Below are 23,332 nucleotides of genomic sequence, written 5' to 3'. Positions count from 1 at the left end.
AGGCAGACCTTCTACAAGTCCTAAAGGAGTTCCACACCTATGGAAAGATTTCGAGAGGGTGTAATTCTTCGTTCATTATCTTGATCCCAAAAAAAGATGAGGCCTGCACCTTGGACGACTTCAGACCCATTTCTCTAATTACCAGTCTTTACAAGGTTGTCACAAAGATTCTAGCGAAGAGGCTGAGGGCGGTCATGGATACCATTATATCAGATAATCAGAGCGCTTTCATTGGCGGAAGATTCATACTCGATGGAGTAGTCATTCTCAACGAAGTGATAGCAGAGGCAAAAAAGAGGAATAAGGGACGTATTATTTTCAAAATCGACTTTGCCAAGGCGTATGATTCTGTGGAATGGGACTTCATTGATATTATGCTTGACAAATTCAACTTTGACCCCCTTTGGAGGAAGTGGATTAGAGGCTGCCTCAATTCAGCGTCGGCAAATGTGTTGGTGAATGGTTCTCCGTTGGGATAATTCAATCTGGAACGTGGCCTCCGACAAGGGGACCCTCTATCCCCGTTCATCTTTCTCATTGTGGCCGAGGGCCTACATTCTTTGATTGCCAGAGCTGCTGATCGAAACCTCATATAGCCAGCTATGATTGGGAAAGAAAAATTGAAGATTTCACTTCTGCAATACGCCGATGACACTATATTTATTTTGGGGGATGATGAAAGGAATGCGGAGGCAGTGAAAAACATCTTGAAGCTTTTCCAGCTAATTTCAGGTTTGGCAGTTAACTTTGACAAAAGTAATTTGATGGGGATTGCGGTGGACGAATGCAAGTTGGAAAGGATGGCAGCGGTTCTGGGTTGTAAAGTCGGCTCTTTTCCTTTCGTCTACCTTGGGATCAAAGTTGGTGGTTGCAGTAACAAAGTTTCGGAATGGAATTACATAGTCGATAAAGTCAAAAAGAAGATTGATGTGTGGAAGAGTTTAAAATTATCTCTTGCTGGGCGAATTACGTTGGTAAAAGCGGTATTGCAATCCATACCCATTTATCAGCTTTCATTTTCCTCCATCCCAAAAACAACTGTGAGAAATCTTAACTCCCTTTTCTGCAACTTTCTTTGGGGAGGGAGGGTGAATCCAGGGTCAATTGCGTGGGTCAAGTGGTGTGAGCTGTGTTTACCAAAAAACAAAGGGGGGCTAGGCTTTAGAAACATTGAGTGGTTTAATACATCACTAGTCGTCAAATGGGTATGGAGATACTTGAATGGGGAGGGCAGGATGTGGAGCAGTGTAGTGAGATCAATATATGGGGAGGTGGAGTGGGGGGAGCAGGGCTTACACTGCTTGGGGAAAGGGAGGTCTGCATCTGGGTGGTAGCCGAAGATAGTGTCGACAGGGGGGGGCAAATGCAGTTTGGTTCTTAGATAAGATTAGACGCAAGCTTGGAGATGGAGGGAGAACGAAGTTCTGGAGTCATACTTGGGTTGGATCGAAACCTCTTAAGCTTGTCTACCGTAGACTTTTTCACCTGAGCGCTAACAAAGAGACACTTATTAGCGAGTCGGGAAAGTGGAATAATGGGAGCTGGTCATGGGAGTTAACGTGGAGAAGGGATTTACTCGAGAGAGAAGATAGTGGTCAATGATTTGGTAAAGAATATTGCTGGATTTGGAATGGCGCCAAGGATGGCGTTTTTTCCACGAAGACAACTTATGAAGCCATTACAGAAGCAAAGAACGCAGCAGCAGATACAATTCCTTTTCAGGAGTCCTTGTCCAAGGTTTGGGGTATGGCCGTTCCACACAAAGCAATGGTGTTGACATAGAGACTGCTTAGAAACCGTCTACCAACTTCTGACAACCTGAGAAGAAGAAATATCTTGGCGAACGATGATGATAGCAGCTGCAATGCATGCATTCAAAATCTTGAAACGGCAAATCACACTTTTCTACATTGCCCAAAGACAGAGAAGATTTGGGACGGCATCTATTCATGGCTGGGTTTCAATTTTATTCGCCCACAAAGCATCGCCACACATTTCATCCAGTTCACACAACTTGGCAAAGGAAAAAAGATGGAAAAGTTTCTAAAAGCATTGTGGAGTTGTACTTGTTGGCTTATCTGGAAATGGCGAAACGAGAGCAAATAGGAAGGCAAGGACATCAAGAAAGCGATAATGGAGGTAAAAGCTAGGATGTGGAGTTGGAACAAAATTTTTGGAATTTTTGAGATTGAACTTAGTTTTTCTACTTGGTTGCATGGCGATTTATCACAATGGTTGCTGTAATTAAACATGGTACTTCTGGTACCGAAGTTTGCTCTTTTATATAAATTTTCTTATCAAAAAAAAAAAAGATGGTTTTTCTATAACTTTAAGGCATGCACCTACTCTATTATTTAGGAGACTAAGAAATCTCAATTAAATGTGATTTGACCAAGAAAAAGATACTCCCTTCGTCTCACAAAAACATGAATAATTGAGAGTGGCACATGTTTTAAGAAATGTTAGTTGAAAATTATTGTGATTGGATACAAGTCAAATGGAAAGTTCTAAATAAATTTTTAGGAGAAATCTATTTATCAATCATTATGAATAATCTCTAAACAAAATTAAAACGCAATAAAATAAATAAAATAAATAAATAAATTAGATTAGAAAACATAATTATATCTCTCTTTTTTTTTCCATTATATTTTTCACTTTCCAACTCACTCATTAAGATATTTCTTAAATTTATTTATCTCTTCCTCTTCCAAAATACTCTTTTAAAAGAAAAGGACTACTAATCTTTTACTCCCTCCATCCATTAGTATGTCATTTTAGTTGGACACAAAATTTAATAAAATGTTTGGTCATTTTATGTATTACTTCGTCTCACTTATCTTGGCACACTTTCCTTTTTAGTTTGTCCAATTTATAATGGCACTTTCCAAAAGTAGTATGTGATCTCAACTTTCTCTACACACATTAAACAAATGGTGCTCACTCACTTTACATTTTTAATCCCTTATTATTAATCTTTGTGTTCAAAGTAAAAGTGCCAAGATAAGTGGGACGAAGGAAGTAGTAGAGTAAGAGTTCCAGCATTGTATGAAATGAGTGATTGAAATTAAATAAGAGTTTATTTTTTTTTTTATAAATACTAGATATTTGTAATGATAAATAATAAGAAAAATATGTGGACTATATTTTAAGTGACATACTCTTTGCGAATGCTCAAAATTACAATTGTTATATACTATTGACGGTCGAAGGAGAGTGTACTATTTAACTTTATTTAAAAATGTAGTAGAAGAAGAAGTACATTAAATTCATGGTATGAGAAAAGAGTACGAGTCCTTATAATTTGGTGTTAGTTAATTTTTCGTAAGTTTTGTACAAAGGCTTCAAATATATTTTGGAAACGAGGGAGCATGTAATTATAGCCAAAACTTAATAATAGTGTAGCCACAAAATGAAATAAGTCAATAAATTATTCGCCCAAAATAATTAAATAATTATGTAGTAGTAATTAATGGAGGAGGAGGAAGGCTGGCCAACTGTAGTACCTGTCGTCCATTTCTTTTTCTTTATTCTTTTGTTAGCGGAAGTCGCCCATTTACATATGTAGTCCACCGCTTTAAACGGCAACGGAGAAAAACTATCACAAAATATCCCACACGTTTAAAGACTCCTATAATTCAAACTAGAGCGAGACAGAGACACACTGAGACAGAGAGGGGAGAGGAAAGGAGAGAGAGCAAAGCAGAGCACCATAAAACCACCTCTCCAACCTCTCCCATTTCCATAAAAAAAATATATTATCTCAATCCATTACAAAAAAAAAAAAAACAATGGCGGAAGACGGCGGGATGAAGAAGAAGCTGATCACCTCCGACGAGCTGAAGAAGCACAACAAGCCCGACGACCTCTGGCTCTCGATCCAAGGCAAGGTCTACGACGTCACCGATTGGGCTAAAACCCACCCCGGCGGCGCCACCCCCCTCCTCAACCTCGCCGGCAACGACGTCACCGACGCCTTCATCGCCTTCCACCCGGCCTCCGCCTGGCGCCACCTCGACCGCTTCTCCACCGGCTACCACCTCGCCGACTCCCACGTCTCCGCCGTCTCCAAGGACTACCGCAACCTCGCCGCCGCATTCGCCCGTTCCGGCCTCTTCGACGACAAAGGCCACGGCGTCCTCCTCTCCCTCCTCTCCATCTCCGCTATCCTCTCCGCCGTCGTCTGCGGCGTCCTCCGCAGCGACAGCCCCCTCGTCCACGCCCTCTCCGGCGCCCTCCTCGGCCTCGCCTGGATGCTGATCGCCTACCTCGGGCACGATTCCGGCCACTACAACATCATGCCCAATTCCTCCCTGAACAAGGTCGCGCAGATCCTCACCGGCAACTGCCTCACCGGCATCAGCATCGCGTGGTGGAAGTGGACCCACAACGCGCACCACGTGGCCTGCAACAGCCTCGACTACGACCCCGACCTCCAGCACCTCCCCATGCTCGCCGTCTCCTCGAAGCTCTTCCACTCTCTCACATCCCGCTTCTACGACCGCCGCCTCACCTTCGACTCCCTCTCTAGATTCTTCGTCAGCTACCAGCACTTCACCTTCTACCCCGTGATGTGCGTCGCCAGAGTCAATCTCTACCTCCAGACATTCCTCCTCCTCTTCTCCAACCGCGGCCTTCACGTTCCCAACAGAGCTATTAACATCCTGGGGATCGCCGTCTTCTGGACGTGGTTCCCTCTCCTCGTATCCTGCCTGCCTAGCTGGACCGAGAGGGCCGTCTTCGTGCTCGCCAGCTTCTGCGTCTGCGCGATCCAGCACGTGCAGTTCTGCCTCAACCATTTTGCGGCGAGTGTGTACGTGGGGGCGCCGCAGGGGAACGACTGGTTCGAGAAGCAGACGAGCGGGACCATCGACATCTCGTGCTCGGCAAAAATGGACTGGTTTTTCGGGGGTCTGCAGTTTCAGCTGGAGCATCATCTGTTTCCGAGGCTGCCGAGGTGCCATTTGAGGAAGATATCGCCGTTGGTGAGGGAGCTCTGTGAGAAGCATGGGCTGCCTTATGTGAGCCTCTCTTTCGTCGAAGCCAATAGGTGGACTCTTAGGACTCTCCGAACTGCGGCGTTGGAGGCCAGGGAGATGGCGGATCCTGCTTCCAAGAATTTGATATGGGAAGCTGTCAATACTCATGGTTGATTTCATTCCATTCTCACTTGCTTCGTCGATTCATATATATTTTTTTGTTTTTTTTCCAGCTGATTTTCTCAGCAGGAAACGAGGCGTTTTGTAGCTTATTTTTAGAGATATGATTTATCATTTATCAAAGGAGGAGATATACATTCTTGATCGTGATGTTTTTTATTTGTTCTGTTTCTGTTTCAACTCTGTTGTTTATTCGTTCTACCCCTTTTCTGACTAGAAGAAAATATGTTAATTTCACACAGAAATCATCAATCTCCCTTTTATTACACCAAAACAGAGAGAGGTTCTAAGATCTCAACAGAGATACATACATTCTTGGTATTGATGTGTATAATGTGTTTGCTCTGTTTCAACTCTGTTGTTTATTAGTTGTAGCCCTTTTCCGACTAGAAAATATGTTAATTCACACAGAAATCATCAATCTCCCTTTTATTACACCAAAACAGAGAGAGGTTCTATTATAATGTGTTTGTTCTGTTTCTATTTTTCTGTTTCAACTATGTTGTTTATTTGTTCTAGCTCTTTTTTTACTATAAGAAAGTTGTGGTTAGACAGAAAATATGTTAACTTACACAGAAATCATCAATCTCCCTTTTTTTTTACATGAAAACAGATTTGTTTTACATGAAAACAGAGAGGTTATAATATCTAAACAAAGACATACATTCTTGATCTTGATGTGTATTTTTTTTACATGAAAACAGAGAGAGGTATTAAATAAAGAAATTTAAAGGCCGCACCACATAGGACTCGAACCCGAGAGAGGTTCTAATATCTAAACAGAGACATACATTCGAAATCATCAATCTCCCTTTTTTTACATGAAAACAGTTTTTTTTTTTACATGAAAACAGAGAGAGGTTTTAATATCTAAACAGAGACGTACATTCTTGATCTTGGTGTGTATTTTTTTTACATGAAAACAGAGAGAGGTATTAAATAAAGAAAGTTGGTGTGTATTTTTTTTACATGAAAACAGAGACATTCTTGATCTTGGTGTGTATTTAATACATTCTTGATCTTCGTCACATTGGACTCGAACCCAAGACCTTTGGCCTCGGGCATTAACCCCTTACCGCTTGGCCAACGCACGCCCACGTTCTAACACTTTTCTGATTAGAAGAAAGTTGTGTTCAGACAGAAAATATGTTACTAATTCACATGATAAAACAAACACACAGAAATCTCCCTTTTATTACATGAGAATAGAGAGGTTCTAAATTTCTAATATAATATCTAAACATGGGTTTTAATGGCAGAGCTGTAGCCAGTTTGATCATCATAGTATTTAGACCACAGCATAACACCTCCATACTTGGCAGAGCCCTTGATCGCAGGCAGGACTTTCGCGGTGAGATCAGCCACCGGAATGAAGCCGGAGCCGGCTGCAGCCGGGGCTGCAGGAAGCCCCAAGAAAATCTTCGTCGCAGGACCTGCGACGAAGTCCAAACCTTCCATGAATTCTCAAGATTTGCAACCCCTCCACCACTGTACTGGCAGGGAGGATTGTTGTAGAACTGCACCCAAACGCAGTCGAAGAGGCCCGTCTGCAGGGCCCCCCCGACCCAAGCATCGGGGAACGGGCACTGAGGAGCAGCGGTCAGGTAGACCTTCTTCCTGCTGCTCTGGCCGTGGCCGTGGAGAGCCCGTGCTAGCTCGTCCCAGTGCTGGCTCGTCCCGCCCTCAATGTCAAAGTCGATACCGTCCAAAACAGAGGGACCTAGTGGGCGGGAGTCTGAACTCCCGCCCAGGAAGTTGTCCCATAGGTAGGAGGCGAGCTGGGTCGCCTCCTGGGACGAGGTGAGGGTATAGCCACCGGCGCCGCCTCCAATGGAGAGTAGCACCTTGACGCCCTTCCTCTGGCAAGAGGCGATGTCGGGGCTCAGCACGGTGCAGCTTCCGGCGGTGTAGGGGTCGCAGTGGCTGGCGAGGTTGAGCATCGGCTTCTGGCTGTTGCCGAAGGAGGAGAGGAAGGCTATGATCACATATTCGAAGCTGCCTTTGGCGCAGGTTGATGCTAATGTGCCTTCATTCCCATTCTGGCCCCAATATATTGCTATGCCTCCTGCTTCACATCCCACCACCACCATTACTAGTATTAGTAAAACTGATTTCTTCAAATCCATATTCAATGTGTGTGTTTTTTTTTTTTGAGATATAGTGTTGTTAAGTGAGATGAAACTTCTTTTTGCAGCATTTTATAGGCATGAGGGTGCAACTTTTTTTGGACAGAAATTCTTGTTGTCATGTTGATAAACGTAGCTGAATGGTCACGTTGTGTTTTAATATAATTTTGAAATTTAAAGTAGATCAAGTGAAGTAAAACTATAGTTGTGTTTTAATATAATTTTGAAATTTAAAGTAGATCAAGTGAAGTAAAACTATAGTTGGCGACAGAAATTGTGACTGTGTATATCTGTTTTTAGTTTTCACAAGATATGTTTGCATGTCTTTCAGGTGTTTGTTTGTTTCTGACAACCTTAACCTATTCTGGAAGTTGCATTCAGATGCAAATCTTTGCCTACTGTTGTGATTTCCATAATTGGCATGTTTTGTATTGTCAGCAAACTAAACTATTTGTGCAGACAATATTAGAAAAAATAATTTGTGGTATATATTTTAGTGCTTCTCTCTGACAGAATGAACCTAAATAAATACGATTCCAACTAGTAAATCTATTGCAGTATCTTTTGTCAACAAGGACAAATTAAGGTTATAAGATTATAGCTTCAACTTTGGCTCGTTTTGTATTCTAACAACCTTCAAGATATGTACATGAGAAAATGGTTAATGGCATATAAAAACACAAACTTTCGACAAATTTAGGTTTAACATTTAATAAAATAATCTGCGTATATATATTTAAACTTTTAATTATTTCTGATCTATTCATCGTTATATTAATTTATTGCAAAGTGAAATTGCTGCAAGTAGTAATTTTTTTATTTCCCTAATTTCAATCCCCCAAATATCAGTGTTAATAAGTTAAACAACGTTGTTTAGTATTAAAAGGAATAATGTTGTTTTGGTGTCACCATCGATGAAGCCACGGTGGATTTCAGGCTGCCGCGTCAGCCTGTTTTTGGCCGATAATTACTCCCATAACTAAAATTAGGAACAATTAAAAATTTTACTAATATTTATATGTAAAATCTTTTGTTAGAGGTTAAAATCAAAATACATTCAAAATTTATGGTTTTACAGACAAAATCTTTCATTAGAAATTAAAACTAGAATATGCCCCAAAGTTGATGATTTTACTATGCCATTAATCCTTAAGAAAATGTCAACAAATAAAAATCGTGGATATCAAATTTCTGACTTGCCACACTGCATGTAAATGTGTATCGAATTTTGAAATTTCCGACATGGGTTCTTTCTTCTTTATCATTTAAGCTGATCATATATGAATAAGACCTGAAAAAATAAATGTAAATATATAGTAGTACTTGACAAGAAGTCAAAAATCAGCTCAGGAATGAAAAAGATAAAAAGTTACTCTTTTGAGATACATTTATTCAAAGCTCGAATACTATGTACAGACTTCGGTAAACACACACTAAATAGTCATTATATTTACTCGATGGTGACGCTATACAGATAACGCAATTACACTGCAGAAACTCGAGTTACTATCAACACCATACATATTCCACAAATTTCAAAATTAACGAGGCGAAAATCATGAAGAACACACCTCAAACAAGCCCCCGGGGGCAATGCTCGGACCAGAGGATTCCGCGTAGTGCATCATGACTTGACCTCGAACTTCAGAAGTCTAGTTAGAACAGAAGCTAAGTAGCATTTAACAGCAGATAATTTCATCAGTGGCACAATATTTGTCGTTGAAGGAGATAGAAGTTCAAAATAAGTCGGCTTTGGGGTGGAGGGGCAACCTATTGATTGAATCAACAGCTCCACACCTATTACTTGAAACTTCTGAGGTCCGTTCAATGCAATGTTGTGAACTTTGTGCTCGTAGATCTTCCCGTCCTTATCAAGCTTGTACTCTGAGGTACCATCGAATCTGCTATGACTCTCCCATGGGACACGTGGGATGCCGTGGACAGTCCAACGGACCATTATCAGGTTCTCCACAGGCTGCCACACGCTTACAATGTCGACCCACAGGGCCTTGAAGAAAATCCTTCCGTGAAATCTTAGAGCCCAGAAGATCGACTTGTAATTCTCTATGCCATAAAAAGTGTTGAGGGGATCCTTGAAGACGATGTCATCCCTATATTAAGACAGTGAGAAACCGAAGATTAAAAGAATTTCATTTGTGGAAAAATCTTCATTCCTCCAACGAGACAAACCAAGAGCTATTGAACATCAAATTTTCCCTATGTTGTCCATTTTCAAATGATTATGTCACCTCAGAAAACAACCATGTAAAAAATACACTAAAAATTTAACTAATGTACAAAAAGTAGTCTTCCAAACACTTTGTTAGGAGAAAGTGCATACTATTAAACTGCAGGAATGTGATGACACGGTGCAGATTAAGCATAAACGTTTCATGAGTTCATTTTATGCATGTTGCTAATAAATTCATCTTATTAATTCAATGGATCAGTACCAAGAAGCAAGAACATGTAACAGCCGTGAATGAATATAATCAATAGAAGATGCTGATCATTACTAGCGGAGCGTTGTCCCAAAAACGAACACCTACAAGTGTGTGTGTTATTGTAAAGAGGGTACAAGAATCACCCCCTCACTCAATATAACATCAACCCCTTTACTGAAGTGGCTAAATCAACCAACTCCGACATCACTACAGCGCTCGAATCCTGCTTGCAAATTTTGCAGGCAGAATACATCTCTTTCATGGTTTTTCAGCAAACAATCATCTCAGAATACAAATTTTCCATGTAGAGCTACATGATTAATTCATTGAAGTTCAAAACTAGCAACCAATTCATTCTCAATCTATTGCATTAACACAATTATTCTCAGTTCTCACAACTCATAAACCTTCGAGCAAAAATTCATCCAAGTGCTATAATTAGAAAACTACGCTGAAAATAGAAAAAATCAATAAAAATTCATATATACCTGTATATATCAAAGCTTAGCTCTCGGTAGAAAAGCTCCGGAAACTCCTCTCGGATAGTCCGAATCGCGTAACCCGTATTCACATAATAATCCTGCTTCTTCCCTTCCTCATCCTTAACCTCGCTCACGGAAAACGACACCGTCTCCTCCTGCTTCACCTGCCCGTACAACCACCACAGACTATCCTCGTATCCATCGCCGCCTCTCCTCAATTTCGAAACCTTCTTCTTCTCCAAATCCTTAACGCCCGAACAGACGGAAAACCTGACGTTTCTTCTTCTGGTTGCCGGAGTGATTCTCCCAGGCCTTCCACTTCCGGCGAGCAATGAAATTCCCGGCGAGTGAATCGAGAACGCCATACCTCGAATTTGGGGGAATTTTGATAGTTGAGACTAAAAAAGATTTCTAACTTTTTCCAATCTAAGTTTGGTTTGAAATTGACATTTGGCGTTCAATATTTCTGCGATGCGAATATACGAGAGAGAGAATTTTGTTTGATTGCAAAGGAAATAGTTGGAAAATCATTGCTGGAAAATGAAGATGAAGAATGATTGGATAGGTCTTGTGTTTTTGGATAATCCGAAATCTAATATACATAGTTTATGAATTGATTGTTTCGATAGATATAGTGAGAAAAAATCTTGAGTTTGGGCTTGTTTGGATATATTATATTGGGCTTGGGCTGGTCGGTTTCGCCCAATTTGGCCCAGAATGGCGTAAACATTGAACAATCATGAGTAATTGGCGTCTAAATATACGAACTTTGAAGTCACTCATTTTGGTTTTTAGTTGTCAAAAAAATAAACGAACTGTAACTCTTTTTTTTTTCCACAGACTTTCAGAATTATCAAAACAATACACGAACTTCGACTCATTTTGTTTTTGCCATGAAATATATTATTTAAAAAAATGATCCAAATAATTTTTTTATAATTAACTAGCTAACTTAATTAATTTAATTAATGACAGATGACATTTATTCACGAGTGACATGATTTTTTTAAAATATATTTTGTAATCAAAACGACATCGTTTTGAAAAATAAATAAGAATTATTTGAATTATTTTTTAGGATTAATTAAGCCAAAAACCATGAACTATACCCCAATTTCCAACTTTTCCATAAACTTTTTTTTTTATCAAAAATTCCCTGAACTTAATGTGTTGAACAATTTTTCCATAACTTTCAAGAATCCCCAAATTCATAGCTGACATGGCATGTTTTAAGTGACCAGATATATGATATGGCATCGCCGACGGAGAATTGAAACAACGTTGTTTAATTGGAGGTAAACGACGTCGTTCAACATCAGCCCCCTTTCTGAGCCCTAATTTCGACGGAGGCGAAAGCGGAGGAAATCGGCGGAGGATCAGTGCCGGAGATGCAGTGCAGCGACGTGCTGGTTTACAACAGCGACCTCGCGCGGTGCTGGTTTGCTATTGCCCGTTCTCGTGCGGCGTCGGACGCTAACCTTATCGCAACAATTGATGTCTCTTCGATTTTAGATAGAGGGGTGGATCTGAGGGGGTGGGCGGCGGCAAGGGCGCCGGATCTGCTGCGGCGGCGGGTGAAAGGAGGTGAAATTAGGGTTTGGGGTGGGGGAAATGGGGGAGACGAAATTAAGGTTGGGGCGCCGGATCTGCTTTCGCCCTCTCTCTTCCCTCCTTTCTCGCTCTCTCGGTCGGACGACCATCGGCGAAGAGCCAACGCCGCTCAATTTTGCTCTACTATGCTCTACTCTTCTCTACTCTGCTATACTCTACTCTGCTCTGATCTACTCTCTTCTGCTCTACTCTACTCTGCTCTGCCCTCGGACGACCATCGGCGAAGAGCCAACGCCGCTCTATTCTGCTCTGCTCTACTATGCTCTACTCTTCTATACTCTGCTCTACTATGCTCTACTCTTCTGTAAACCCTACCCCCTCTGTGCAGTCATAGGGTTGTCGCCGCAGAGCTCCAGATCCCCCACCTTCTTACGCCTCTCTACGCTTTGATTGGACAACAACCTGACCACCACCGTGCAAACGAAGAGAATACATGTGTAACTGTTTCTGAGATGGAGAAGGAGTTCGCCGGACATGGAGGAGGGAAGGCGGTGGGCGGTGGAGAGAGAGGGGGCGGCGGATCTGGTGGGACGGTGGTGTTCGCCAAACATGGAAGGGGGGGGGAGAAAGAGAATGGTTTTTTGTTTTTTTGTTTTTTTTTTTCAAGTGTCAATTTTTAGTCCAAATAGACGCCACGTCAGCTCTATATTACCAGATAGGCGACAAGTCAGCCCGGAGCTTCACCGGAGAAAAAAGTATGGAAAAATTGTTCAAATCATTAAGTTCGGGAAATTTTTGATAAAAAAAGAAGTTCATGGAAAAGTTGAAAATTGGGGTATAGTTCATAATTTTTGGCGTAATTAACCCTATTTTTTATAACAATATAATGAGCCAAAATTTGTGTATTTTTTTGATAATTTTCAAAGTTCGTGGGAAAAAACAAAATGAATCAAAGTTTATGTATTTTTTTCAACTTTCAAAATTCGTGGGAAAAACTAAAATGAACCCAAAGTTCGTGTATTTAGGTGCTATTTTTTTAAAAGATATTTAGAGTATTAAAATTGTTTGCAAATATTAAATACGTATCTTTTTAACATATAAAAGATAGATAATAGTTGAGTAACAATCTTGCTCGTTGCACAAGTGGAAGATATAGGAGATGCTGCCAAAAATATCTCAAGAAATTTTCAAATTCAACAAAACACACTAATAACATTCTTGGTATTGTCTCAGCCAAGTTTTGGGACATGAAATTGTGTGGGCCTTCTAAACTATCTAGAAGCAAAAGCAAATCCAAAATGAAGTGCCACAACACAATAAAGGAATCTAGTGTGATACCATTCAAGGGTTAAAATTCATACACCTTAGCATTGTATCTCAATGGTATTTTCCCTCTTTATAAGGGTGGATGATCATACTACTAATCTCAATCCCTCTATCCCCCAACTTAAAAGAAAGGTTAAAATCCATAGAAATTATTTTTAAGATACATTCAGTGAAAAGATTGAGCCTCACCTCATCCCCCAGTGCTTTATATCACAACGCCTGAGAGATGGTACCTACGAGCTCAATAGAGGCTTCATCTCTGAGTTCCTGTCGAGTTAATAGCTTACTGGAAGGCTCAAATTGAGAGGAATGATTCTGGATATCGTCTGCATCGGGTGATCTCAATGAAAAATAGGCAGCAACTCCATCCGTGGTTCCATTAATGAAATCTGACCTTGACATGAACTCCTTCAAGCGGCATATAAACTCCACATGATTCCTGGCCTTAACACAAAGAACAAGCCAAATTTACTGTCAAACTCAAATTCACACAGCAGGGTTACACTATTGTTTTCAATGCAGTTAGCAAATGATCTAGCAACATAGATGCAAACACGAAAGCTGCATAATCAATCTTCCATTCATCATCATTAATTAACATTACAAATTTACAATTTAGCTCCAGTTACTGGAAAAATGCCTGGACTTAATAGATTGCGAGTGACCCCAAAATATCGCAACATTAGTTATCAGTCCAAGTACCCTCCTTAGACAGTATCCAAATCTCTTAGCAGAAGTCATAAATTTGAAATTTCCAAGGGAAAATACATAAAAAATGAGTAGTTTCTGAAAATCTAATATAACTCTATAGGCATTGTTAAAAATATAACTCTATAGGCAACATACTCATTTCTACATAGTATGCAAAAATAGCCAAGGGAATTATGAGAGGCATAAATCATCAAAATCATGAAGAGATCTACACAGACTACAGAGATTTGAAGAATCCAAGAATGGCTTAAATGAAACAGCTTTGTTAGGGGATGAATGGAAAATGTTTTAAAGTATAACCCCACCTGTCGATATTCAGGAACTCGTGTTGGCATTTTGAGATAACCCATGTTACTGACCTCATAATCCCATAAAAAGGAAGTATGGTGAACCCACCTATTTTTGGTAATAGACTGAGCATTTCCACCAAATTTGCGGTTGCCAAGCACGTAATCTGTTAAAAATGAGCAGTGCAAGGAGCATATCAAATTCATAACTTAATGCTGCTGAGAGATATACAAACTGAGCATATTCATATTTTCTTCATTTTATAGAATTTGATACATTGATGTAATTGGAACTGAATCAATCTACCTAGTGCCTTCTCACTCAAGACAATTACCATCTAGTTATAGGACTGCAGGGACCATCATATGATAGAGGCCGGGTACTATATATACGTACCATTCTCTCGAAGGCCAAACTCCCCGATTCCTTGAAACATGTTCTTATATATTAGGCTGCTCCATGACATGATAGGTCGAGGATATGATTGTAAACCTGGAATAGCATCCTTGTTGCATATAAACGTTACGAAAATAGTGCCCTGATCAACAATAACAGTACCACCTCCTGTAAACCTTCGGATGACTGGAATTTCATCTCTTAGAACAGCATCAGTTTCAAGAAGTTCCTTAGGTTTCCTATCAGAATATTTTTTCCGCGCACATCAATTTGTTTGCATTCTAGCTCGATATCATTTCATCAAACTTAAAACTTCAACAAGACAATAACAAACCAGTAACCACCAAATCCACGCAGCAGCTCAAGAATGAAGGCAATTATCAGAACTAGTTCAATCACCAAGTTAGCCATTCTGGGAAAACCCCATCATAATTTTTTAAAGCCTCCCCAAATAAAATTCCTAAGAACTATCGCAAAAGGCAATTGTAATTAGATTAAATCGAGACGGAATTAGTTGGGAAATAGAAAGAACTAGATGCTTGTGAAGATTGAATGACTAATCTGATTGATCTCAAACCTAAAAATAACAACAATTTATTGTGCTTTAACCCATCTACAAAGCAAAATCCAATTGAATTAACTGCTTATTAAAACAGCAAGCACATTAAACATTAAGTAGAGGGAACTATATTAAAGGACAAGATTTTCGGATTACTGACCCTGAAACACCCATGACGATGGTGGGGCGGGTTGTTCCGTCGTTGATGATGCACCAGTTTTCAGACGAAGTCCGCAGCAGCCTCTCTTCCAAATGCAATTGCTGCAAAATGGACACTCCTTTTAACCGGAGAAGATTGATTATCGGCAGCCCAGCGTTTCTTGCCTGAGATGCCGCCATGAATACTAGAAAACGGCGGTTTTTGCGGTCGGAACAGCCGATTGCCGGCGCCAAATTGGTTCTGCAATTCAAAGTCGTGACATGAGGAGGAAGTGAGACGAGGGGAGAAGGTTCGTCTGGCCGTCGACCTCGCCTGATTCTGAAGCCGCGCCGGCGAACCCCTCCGTGAAGAGAAACCGAGACTGATTATTGAGAAAGAGGGGCCGACTATTTTCGATGATAAGGAGAGAGAAGCGGGTGCGACCACGCCGGGCCTAGGCTCGGTGGCAGCCGACGCCGGTCGGAGCAGAGGCGGCTGAAACCCTAACTGACTGTTGAGAGGGAGAGCTCGACTGATTTTGAAGGAGAGGGAGAGAAGTTCTCGACTGTTTTTGAGAGAGAGGGACCGCGACTGATGTTTGAGGGAGAAGACGAAAGTTCTCGACTGATTTGAGAATGAAAGAGAGAGAGATTCAATTGGGCCTTTATTTATTTCAATTGGGCTGAATTATATGATTCTCTGGGCCGAATCTTTCACTTTGAGCCCAACAGACCTTATTTTATTTGGGCTGTTTCTAATCCTTGAATTGGACCCTTGTTATCTTATTTCTTTGGGCCGAAGGCCATTTAATTGCAGCTGGGCCTTGCATACTTTATTTAACTTAGCCCAACTATTCATTTATTTATTCATCTGGGCCAAGATTTATTTGATTACTTAAGCCAATGAATTATTTCAATTGAGCCTTTCATATTAATTATTCAAGCCCACTTCTACTTAATTAATTATTAGGCTGCCTTATGTTGGGCCTTCTAATTATTCAAACTTATAGTATTACTATTTTTCCTACTCGAGTCCGGGTAAATTTTACGAGGTTATACAGCGAATAGACCGAATTAGTTATTTATCTTCTATCAATAACCTCGAGTGAGACTTTTAATCGGCAAATTAGAACACCCTGAAGAGAACAGATTAATTTTAGTTAATTATCCAGCTACATGAGACGAGACGTAACTTTTGTTTAAATCCGATAGCCTGGATTAACAATAGAATTTCCCCGATTATTATCTCAGAATAATAATTCATGCATAAGAGGATCATGCATCGTTAATTTCGTATTCTCATTATTTGAGGATTTTGCTCGAGCAGTATCTTATTTATACTCTCGTAATAAAGGTCAAGCACGAGATTAATAATCAGTCAAGGAGCTACTGTACCACATAAAGTTTCTATCAGGTGGGCATTACTTTCATATATATCAAATGAGTTTAATGTTACAATTGAACAAGTTATTCCGTTCCAAATCTTTGAACTGAAAATTATTTCAACTGTTGTTTTGCCATAAATGTTTCAATTTTGGTATGATATCTATCTGATGTGTTATGTAATCGAATTCGGGTCCTGAGCAGTTGATAGTTATCCTGCCAGGGCTAGTATACACGTGTGACCGTGAGTCATCGAGCGGGTTGGCCGATCAAGTGTCTGTGAGAGGTGGCCACCTCTCCGGCACGCAATTCCAGATATGATAGATTACAAGAGAACTTAGTCTGATCAGACGAACTTTAAGAATCACAAATGAATTTAGTAAGCTTGGGCCTTTTTAGCGAAAAACCCACTTGCTGTACTGTTTATGATGGCATGACAATTTACAACTTTACAAAGCATGTTATATTTCATTATAGGCATATGTGCCCACTGAGTACCTTTGTACTCATCCCTGCATATATTTCTAAATGTGCAGGTTGAGTAGTAGCCGATGGTGATGAAGTGACGAGCGGGATCTTCTTTTGTCTCGATGTTATATATTTTGAAAAACTCTTGGGTACATGTCTTCATACATGTAATCAGAAACCTTATTACTTCCGCTGCGTACTCAAAGAAGTCTTATGTTATTCTGACTAAGTCGGAGATATCCGAACTTACTAGTTTTATTTAATCATTGCAACTAAACCTTCGACATATATATATATATATATATATATATATATATATATATATATGTTTCCTTCGTTATCAATGAAAACGCACGATCCTTCTCTATTTATTCACTCCCCTTTCCTACTCCCGCTTCTTATCTCCCTCCCTTAGTCATGGTTTCCCAGTTTAATTATCCTTAATTAAGTCCGGTCGTGACAGAGAAGTTGCCTCCTAGTTGGAGGAGCTTTCAAAACCTTTTGAAGCATGAGCGCTCGGAGATGTCCGTGGAAACCTTGGTGTCAAAGCTTCAAATGGAGGATCACGTGAGGAGTCGTGATCAAAAGGGCAAAGCGCCGATGGATGCAAAGGCCAATCTCACCGAGAAAGGCGGTCCTTCCAACAAGCGTGGTCGTCCTAACCCCAATAACAAGGGCAAAGGGAAGCAAGGTGGTAGCCAACCATCAAAGTTTGAGGGTGTATGTTTCAATTGTGACAAGCATGGTCACATGGCTAAGGATTGCCGCAAGCCAAAACGGAAGAAGGTAAAGAACAACGTCAACAACGTCGAGAAGGACTTTGACGATTGAAACCAAGACGACTTTGCTGCGATGATTTTCGAGGTGAATCATGTTGATAGCCCAAATACTTGGTTCGTGGATACCGGCGCTACCGTCCACATTTGCATCAATCGTGAGTTGTTCCACAACTACAAAGAAGTGGAAAACAAGACGATCATGAAGGCTAGCGAGCGGACTTCTCAAGTCCTTGGCATGGGAGATGTGGTTCTTCAACTCACTTCAGGCGTGGAGATCACCTTGAAGGACGTGCTACATGTTCCCACCGTCTGAAAGAATTTGATTTCGGGCATTAAGCTCACTAAGAAAGATTTTGAATTATTTTTCAAAGCTGATTATGTTGTAATTCGCAAGTGGGGAAAGTTCCTTGGGAAAGGCTATGCCTCCGAAGGGCTTTTCAAACTTGGCGTGAGAGCTTGTAAGCCTGCCAAGGCAACTATCAATAAGAAAGAATCTACTTATTCTGCTTACTTGATTGAGTGTTCCGATTTATGGCATTGTAGACTTGGACATGTTAATCTAAATGCTATAAAAAGACTAGTAAAAATGAATTTACTAAAAGTTGATGATTTTAACTCACAAGAGAAATGTGAAGTTTGTGTTGAAGCTAAAATGGCTAAGTTACCGTTTAAATCGGTTGAAAGGAGCACTAAACCATTAGAACTAATTCACACCGATGTTTGTGATTTAAAGTTTGTGCAAACTAGAGGTGGTAAGAAGTACTTTATCACTTTTATAGACGATTGCACAAGATATTGTTACCTTTACTTATTGAAAAGTAAGGATGAGGCTATTGAAGCTTTTAAAAACTTCAAAAATGAAGTCGAGAATCAACTTGGATGTCGAATTAAGATGGTTCGAAGTGATAGAGGTGGAGAATATATAGCTCCGTTTGCTAAATTATGCAACGAAAGTGGTATAATCCATCAAACGACGACTCCTTATTCACCACAATCTAACGGCGTTGCTGAACGCAAGGATCGAACTCTTAAGGAGATGATGAATGCCTTGTTGATTAGTTCAGGATTACCCCAGAACATGTGGGGGGAAGCTGTCTTAACGGCCAACTATATCTTGAACAATATTCCACTCAAAGGGAAAGACGTAACTCCCTATGAGCTATGGAAATGAAGAAAACCTTCGTATAAATACCTCAAAGTGTGGGGGTGTTTAGCTAAGGTAGAAGTTCCTTTACCAAAGCAAGTTACAATTGGACCTAAAACGGTGAATTGTATCTTCATTGGTTATGCACTTAATAGCAGTGCCTATCGTTTCATAGTACACAAATCGGAGATACCCGATATGCATGTAGGGACAACGATAGAATCAAGGAATGCTATATTCTTTGAAAATATCTATCCCAATAAGGATAAGGTTGTATCTAACTCAAACAATGGAGTTGAGTGTGAAGCTACAAGTTCTAAACCTTTAGACATAGCTAGCAGTTCTACACAAGTAGATGATGCCACGAGTTCTAATCCTATATCACCTAATAGGAAAAGACCAAGGTCTAAACCTGTGGATGTAGAACCAAGACGTGGGGAACGAGTTAGAAAAGCAAAGGTCTATGGACCGGATTATGTTGTCTTAATGTTAGATGGCGAACCGGTGACCATCAAAGAAGCTTTATCTGGCTCTGATGCAGCTCTATGTAAAGAAGTCACAGATATTGAAATTGATTCCATTATGCAGAATCATACTTGGGTGTTAGTAGATCTACCACCTGGAAGTAAAGCTTTAGGATACAAATGGATCCTAAAGAAGAAGTACAAATCTGATGGTACTATAGATAAGTACAAAGCCCGACTTGTCGTTCAAGGTTTCAGGCAGAAAGAAGGGTATGATTTCTTTGATACCTATTCGCCTGTGACTAGGTTGACATCTATTAGGATGCTTCTCGCTATTGCTGCTTTGCACAATCTCGAGATACACCAAATGGATGTGAAAACTGCATTCTTGTACGGCGAGTTGGAAGATGAGATATATATGAAGCAACCTGAAGGGTTTGTAGTACCTGGGCAAGAGCACAAAGTATGCAAACTCCAACGGTCTTTATATGGATTGAAGCAAGCACCGCTTCAATGGCATTTGAAATTTGATGGCGTAATGTTGTCAAATGGATTTAAAATCAATGGGTGTGACAATTGTGTCTACATTAAGAATTCTAATAACAACTATGTTATTGTTTGTCTTTATGTAGATGACATGCTCATCATGGGAAGTAATTCCCAAGTGATTCAAGAAACGAAAAATATGCTAAGTAAGAACTTTAGCATGAAAGATATGGGCTTAGCTGATGTAATTCTTGGAATTAAAATTCTAAGAAAGCCTGATGGTATTGCAATAACACAAACTCACTATGTTGAGAAAGTGTTAAAGAAGTTCAATGCTTTTGACAAGCCAATAGCTAAGACTCCATGGGAACCTAATGTACATTTGAATGTACATAAGGGAGAACCTGTTGATGCGATAGAATATGCTAAGATTATTGGGAGCTTGATGTATCTAACAAATTGCACTCGTCCCGATATAGCATGCTCGGTCAACAAGTTGAGCAGCTTTACAGCCAATTCTAGTAATGAACATTGGAAAGCTCTTGAAAGAGTCTTGAGATATTTGAAATATACTTAGAACTATGCAATTCATTATACTAGGGAGCCCCCTGTACTTGAAGGGTACTGTGATGCAAATTGGATATTTGATGCCAAAGACTCGTTCTCAACGAGCGGATATGTATTCATTGTGGGAGGTGATGCTGTGTCTTAGAAATCCAAGAAGCAAACTTGTATTGCTAGATCGACCATGGAATCTGAATTCATAGCTTTGGATAAAGCTGGTGAAGAAGTCGAGTGGTTTAGAAATTTCCTCGAGGATATTCCATGTTGGTCGAAACCTGTGTCGTCCGTAATAATTCATTGTGATAGTCAAGCTGCTATCGGACGAGCACAAAATAATTTATATAACGGTAAGTCGAGACATATTCGTCGACACCATAATACCGTGAGACATTTGATCACGAGTGGTGTTATCACAATTGATTATATAAGATCAATTGATAATATAGCCGATCCGTTGACTAAAAGTATCCATCGAGATCAAATGTATAGACTGTTAGGGGAAATGGGTTTGAAATCCACATCTTAAAGATGATCATAGTGGATACCCAACCATGATGACTGGAGGATCCCAAGAACTTGGTTCAATGGGACATCTAAGCTATGAGAAATTGTGTGTTGAACACTCGAGTTGTCTATTCCTTGTAGAACAGTGAGTGTTCGGAAACCTGCATGTGGTGAGGTTAAGTCTTTGACTTTTAATAACTCTAGAATTCCTCAATGAGGACAAGTATAGCAGGATGCTTGAGTTAAGAGTTACCTATATAAGTGTGAAGTGTGGCCGCTTCGATTGAAACACTTATGAATCCAAAGGGGTGTTCCAAGGCCCGTAATGGACACAAACGTAAGAACGAATGAGGGTTGAAGCAATATTGTGTCAATATTGTTAACTGGGAACTTGGCGTGGAGCCTGCCACGACCCTTCACCGTGATTTGCCGCCCAGTATGCCGTGATCTGCCACCTCCCTTTCCCCCACCGCGATTTTGTCATGGTAAGTATTCTATTAGAAAATATTACATTTGCGCCTCAAAAAAAAGGAAAGATTACATTTGACTATGATTGCTGCTCAATTTTAGAAAGATCAAAATTTAGAAAGATTTACCTCTTCGTCAATAATCAATCAATTTAATGAAAATTTATTATGTTCGGAAATATTACATTATACTATGATTAGTGCTCAATTTTAGAAATATAAAAAAATTTGGAAAAATTTACCAATCGATATCATATCAGCCAATTTTTAGGGTTTAGGTTTAACAATGAAAACTTTATAACCTACATTTTTAGCTGTAAATTCATTAGTTGTAATGATTAATTTTTTTGTCGCATTGAGTTTTACGGCGAACAAGTACTTTTCTTCTATTTTTTACATCTACGTCAATAATCAGATTTTAGCTTTATTTAATTGTTAGTGGTTTAATTCATTTTCTTTCTCTGTATTGTAGTTCGAAATTCGCCGTTGAGGAATTTAAAGTGCTTCTCAATCCATTTCCAACATCAGTTACGCGCTGACGGTATGATTTCTATTTTCAGTTCCATCTTTCTTTGGTTGGTGCATGTGTATACAGTTTCTCTACCTTCTTCATTCCTTACTGTTGCTCTTTGATGGGTTTGAATTATGTTGAAACTTTTTACTAATAATTAGAGGTATGTTGAGTTCTTTGCCATTGTGCAATACTCCCTCCGTCCCGGCTTTTGGTATCCAGTTGAGAACGGCACGGGTTTTAATAAAGTGATTGATGTGTTGTGAGTGGAATAAGGGTCCCACATTTTATGTGAGAGTTAAAATAATTAAAGTGGAGTAAGGGCCCCACCTACTTTTACCAAAAATAGAAATGGATACTAAAATGTGGGACGACCAAAAAAGGAAAGTTGGATACTAAAAGCTGGGACGGAGGGAGTATAAGATAACAAAATATGGGTTTTGTTGTACTTTTAATTTTTCTACGTGGTTTGATATATGAATCTGCTATGAACATGGTGTTTTTAATCTTTGCGAATAAATTACACTGTTGTTTGTCATCATTTCGAGGTTCTGCACATTGTATTGAATGAATGGTTTTTCTTAGATTTTTATTTCCATTTTCCAGATTTTTGGTTTAGATTTAGTGAACTCTGCATTTTTGTGAAATATTGTTCTGCATATTCAAAATTTGGGGATTTTAGCAAATTAGTTTCTAGAGTAAAAACCTTCCAGTTGATTATTCTGCCATTTTCTACAGGGCTATGGTAGTATTGGGCAGAGTCTAAGCTAAATCTACAATTTTATGCGTATTTGCAGGCTTGAAGTTACAGATCATGTCTATGGTTATTTCCAGTGATGAAGCTTCTGGTGAAAGGATAATAGTTGTTCTCATGTCTACATAAGTTTGTTGTCATTCCATGTTTGTCAGACATATAAGTGGCATGAAATTTAAATATGCAATGTAAAACAGTGATTAAGGAATCAATTGAAAATAGTCAAGGGATAGGCCTTAAGCATGGCATGATCATATTAAGTTAAGATGCAAATTCTCTCAATGCGTTCTCACTGCAACATATTTGTTCTAGCTATCTAGTATTTCTTTTAGAGCAACATTAGAAAATGGTAAGTATTAATTTAGTTTCCTGATTTAATTCCTACACAGCCATTGTAAATACAAAATGATTATAGTTAGCTATAGAAAGAATTTTTTTTGAAAAGAAGTTTAATAATGGAAACTTATAACCTAGATTTTTAGCTATAAATTTCTTAGTTAATAATGATTTGCGCCACATTGTGTTTTTTCAGCCAACGAAAGATACTTTTCTTCTTCTTTGTTGTGTTTCTTCTTCTTTATTCATTGCTTCATTTTTTGAGGCTAAATTTGTAGTTGTTGTTTATTGC

The 23,332-nt window shown here is 39.6% G+C and overlaps 3 protein-coding genes and 1 pseudogene across 5 annotated transcripts; 1 reads left to right on the top strand and 3 right to left on the bottom strand.

Annotated features, from left to right (window-relative positions):
• Positions 1-3,496: 3,496 nt before the first annotated feature.
• On the top strand, positions 3,497-5,318 carry LOC130998952 (delta(8)-fatty-acid desaturase-like). Its single transcript, XM_057924395.1, has one exon. The coding sequence runs from the start codon at positions 3,792-3,794 to the stop codon at positions 5,151-5,153; it is 1,362 nt and encodes a 453-aa protein (XP_057780378.1). The 5' UTR covers positions 3,497-3,791; the 3' UTR covers positions 5,154-5,318.
• Positions 5,319-6,233: 915 nt separating this feature from the next.
• On the bottom strand, positions 6,234-7,535 carry LOC130998950 (acidic endochitinase-like; annotated as a pseudogene).
• Positions 7,536-8,638: 1,103 nt separating this feature from the next.
• On the bottom strand, positions 8,639-10,809 carry LOC130998951 (uncharacterized). The gene is made up of 2 exons (XM_057924394.1): positions 10,218-10,809; positions 8,639-9,396 (listed from the first exon to the last, which is right to left on the bottom strand). Exons 1-2 carry the CDS (start codon positions 10,574-10,576, stop codon positions 8,910-8,912), a joined length of 846 nt encoding a protein of 281 aa, XP_057780377.1. The 5' UTR covers positions 10,577-10,809; the 3' UTR covers positions 8,639-8,909.
• Positions 10,810-12,934: 2,125 nt separating this feature from the next.
• LOC130998949 (uncharacterized) lies at positions 12,935-15,460 on the bottom strand. 3 transcript variants are annotated; one of them, XM_057924390.1, is made up of 4 exons: positions 15,203-15,460; positions 14,484-14,722; positions 14,105-14,253; positions 12,935-13,532 (listed from the first exon to the last, which is right to left on the bottom strand). In XM_057924390.1, exons 1-4 carry the CDS (start codon positions 15,379-15,381, stop codon positions 13,299-13,301), a joined length of 801 nt encoding a protein of 266 aa, XP_057780373.1. In that variant the 5' UTR covers positions 15,382-15,460; the 3' UTR covers positions 12,935-13,298. The 3 variants fall into 3 exon arrangements, with proteins under 3 accessions (XP_057780373.1, XP_057780374.1, XP_057780375.1); XM_057924391.1 differs by having other exon boundaries at positions 12,935-13,527; positions 14,196-14,253; XM_057924392.1 differs by having other exon boundaries at positions 13,323-13,527.
• Between the last annotated feature and the right edge of the window lie 7,872 nt (positions 15,461-23,332).

Source organism: Salvia miltiorrhiza, chromosome 8 (assembly GCF_028751815.1).
Source record: "Salvia miltiorrhiza cultivar Shanhuang (shh) chromosome 8, IMPLAD_Smil_shh, whole genome shotgun sequence".
NCBI classification, from domain to species: Eukaryota; Viridiplantae; Streptophyta; class Magnoliopsida; order Lamiales; family Lamiaceae; genus Salvia; species Salvia miltiorrhiza.
Note: the sequence above shows the minus strand (reverse complement) of the source record. Positions and strands in the feature narration are given on the sequence as shown.

Excerpts from the sequence above, each read along its gene's own strand:
- LOC130998952 (XM_057924395.1), top strand. The coding sequence starts at position 3,792 with ATGGCGGAAGACGGCGGGATGAAGAAGAAGCTGATCACCTCCGACGAG.
- LOC130998951 (XM_057924394.1), bottom strand. The coding sequence starts at position 10,576 with ATGGCGTTCTCGATTCACTCGCCGGGAATTTCATTGCTCGCCGGAAGT. Across the intron at positions 9,397-10,217 it reads CTAAGCTTTGATATATACAG|GGATGACATCGTCTTCAAGG; the intron begins GTATATATGAAT and ends GTCTTAATATAG.
- LOC130998949 (XM_057924390.1), bottom strand. The coding sequence starts at position 15,381 with ATGGCGGCATCTCAGGCAAGAAACGCTGGGCTGCCGATAATCAATCTT. Across the intron at positions 14,723-15,202 it reads ATCGTCATGGGTGTTTCAGG|GAAACCTAAGGAACTTCTTG; the intron begins GTCAGTAATCCG and ends ATATTCTGATAG. Across the intron at positions 14,254-14,483 it reads GTTTGGCCTTCGAGAGAATG|ATTACGTGCTTGGCAACCGC; the intron begins GTACGTATATAT and ends CATTTTTAACAG.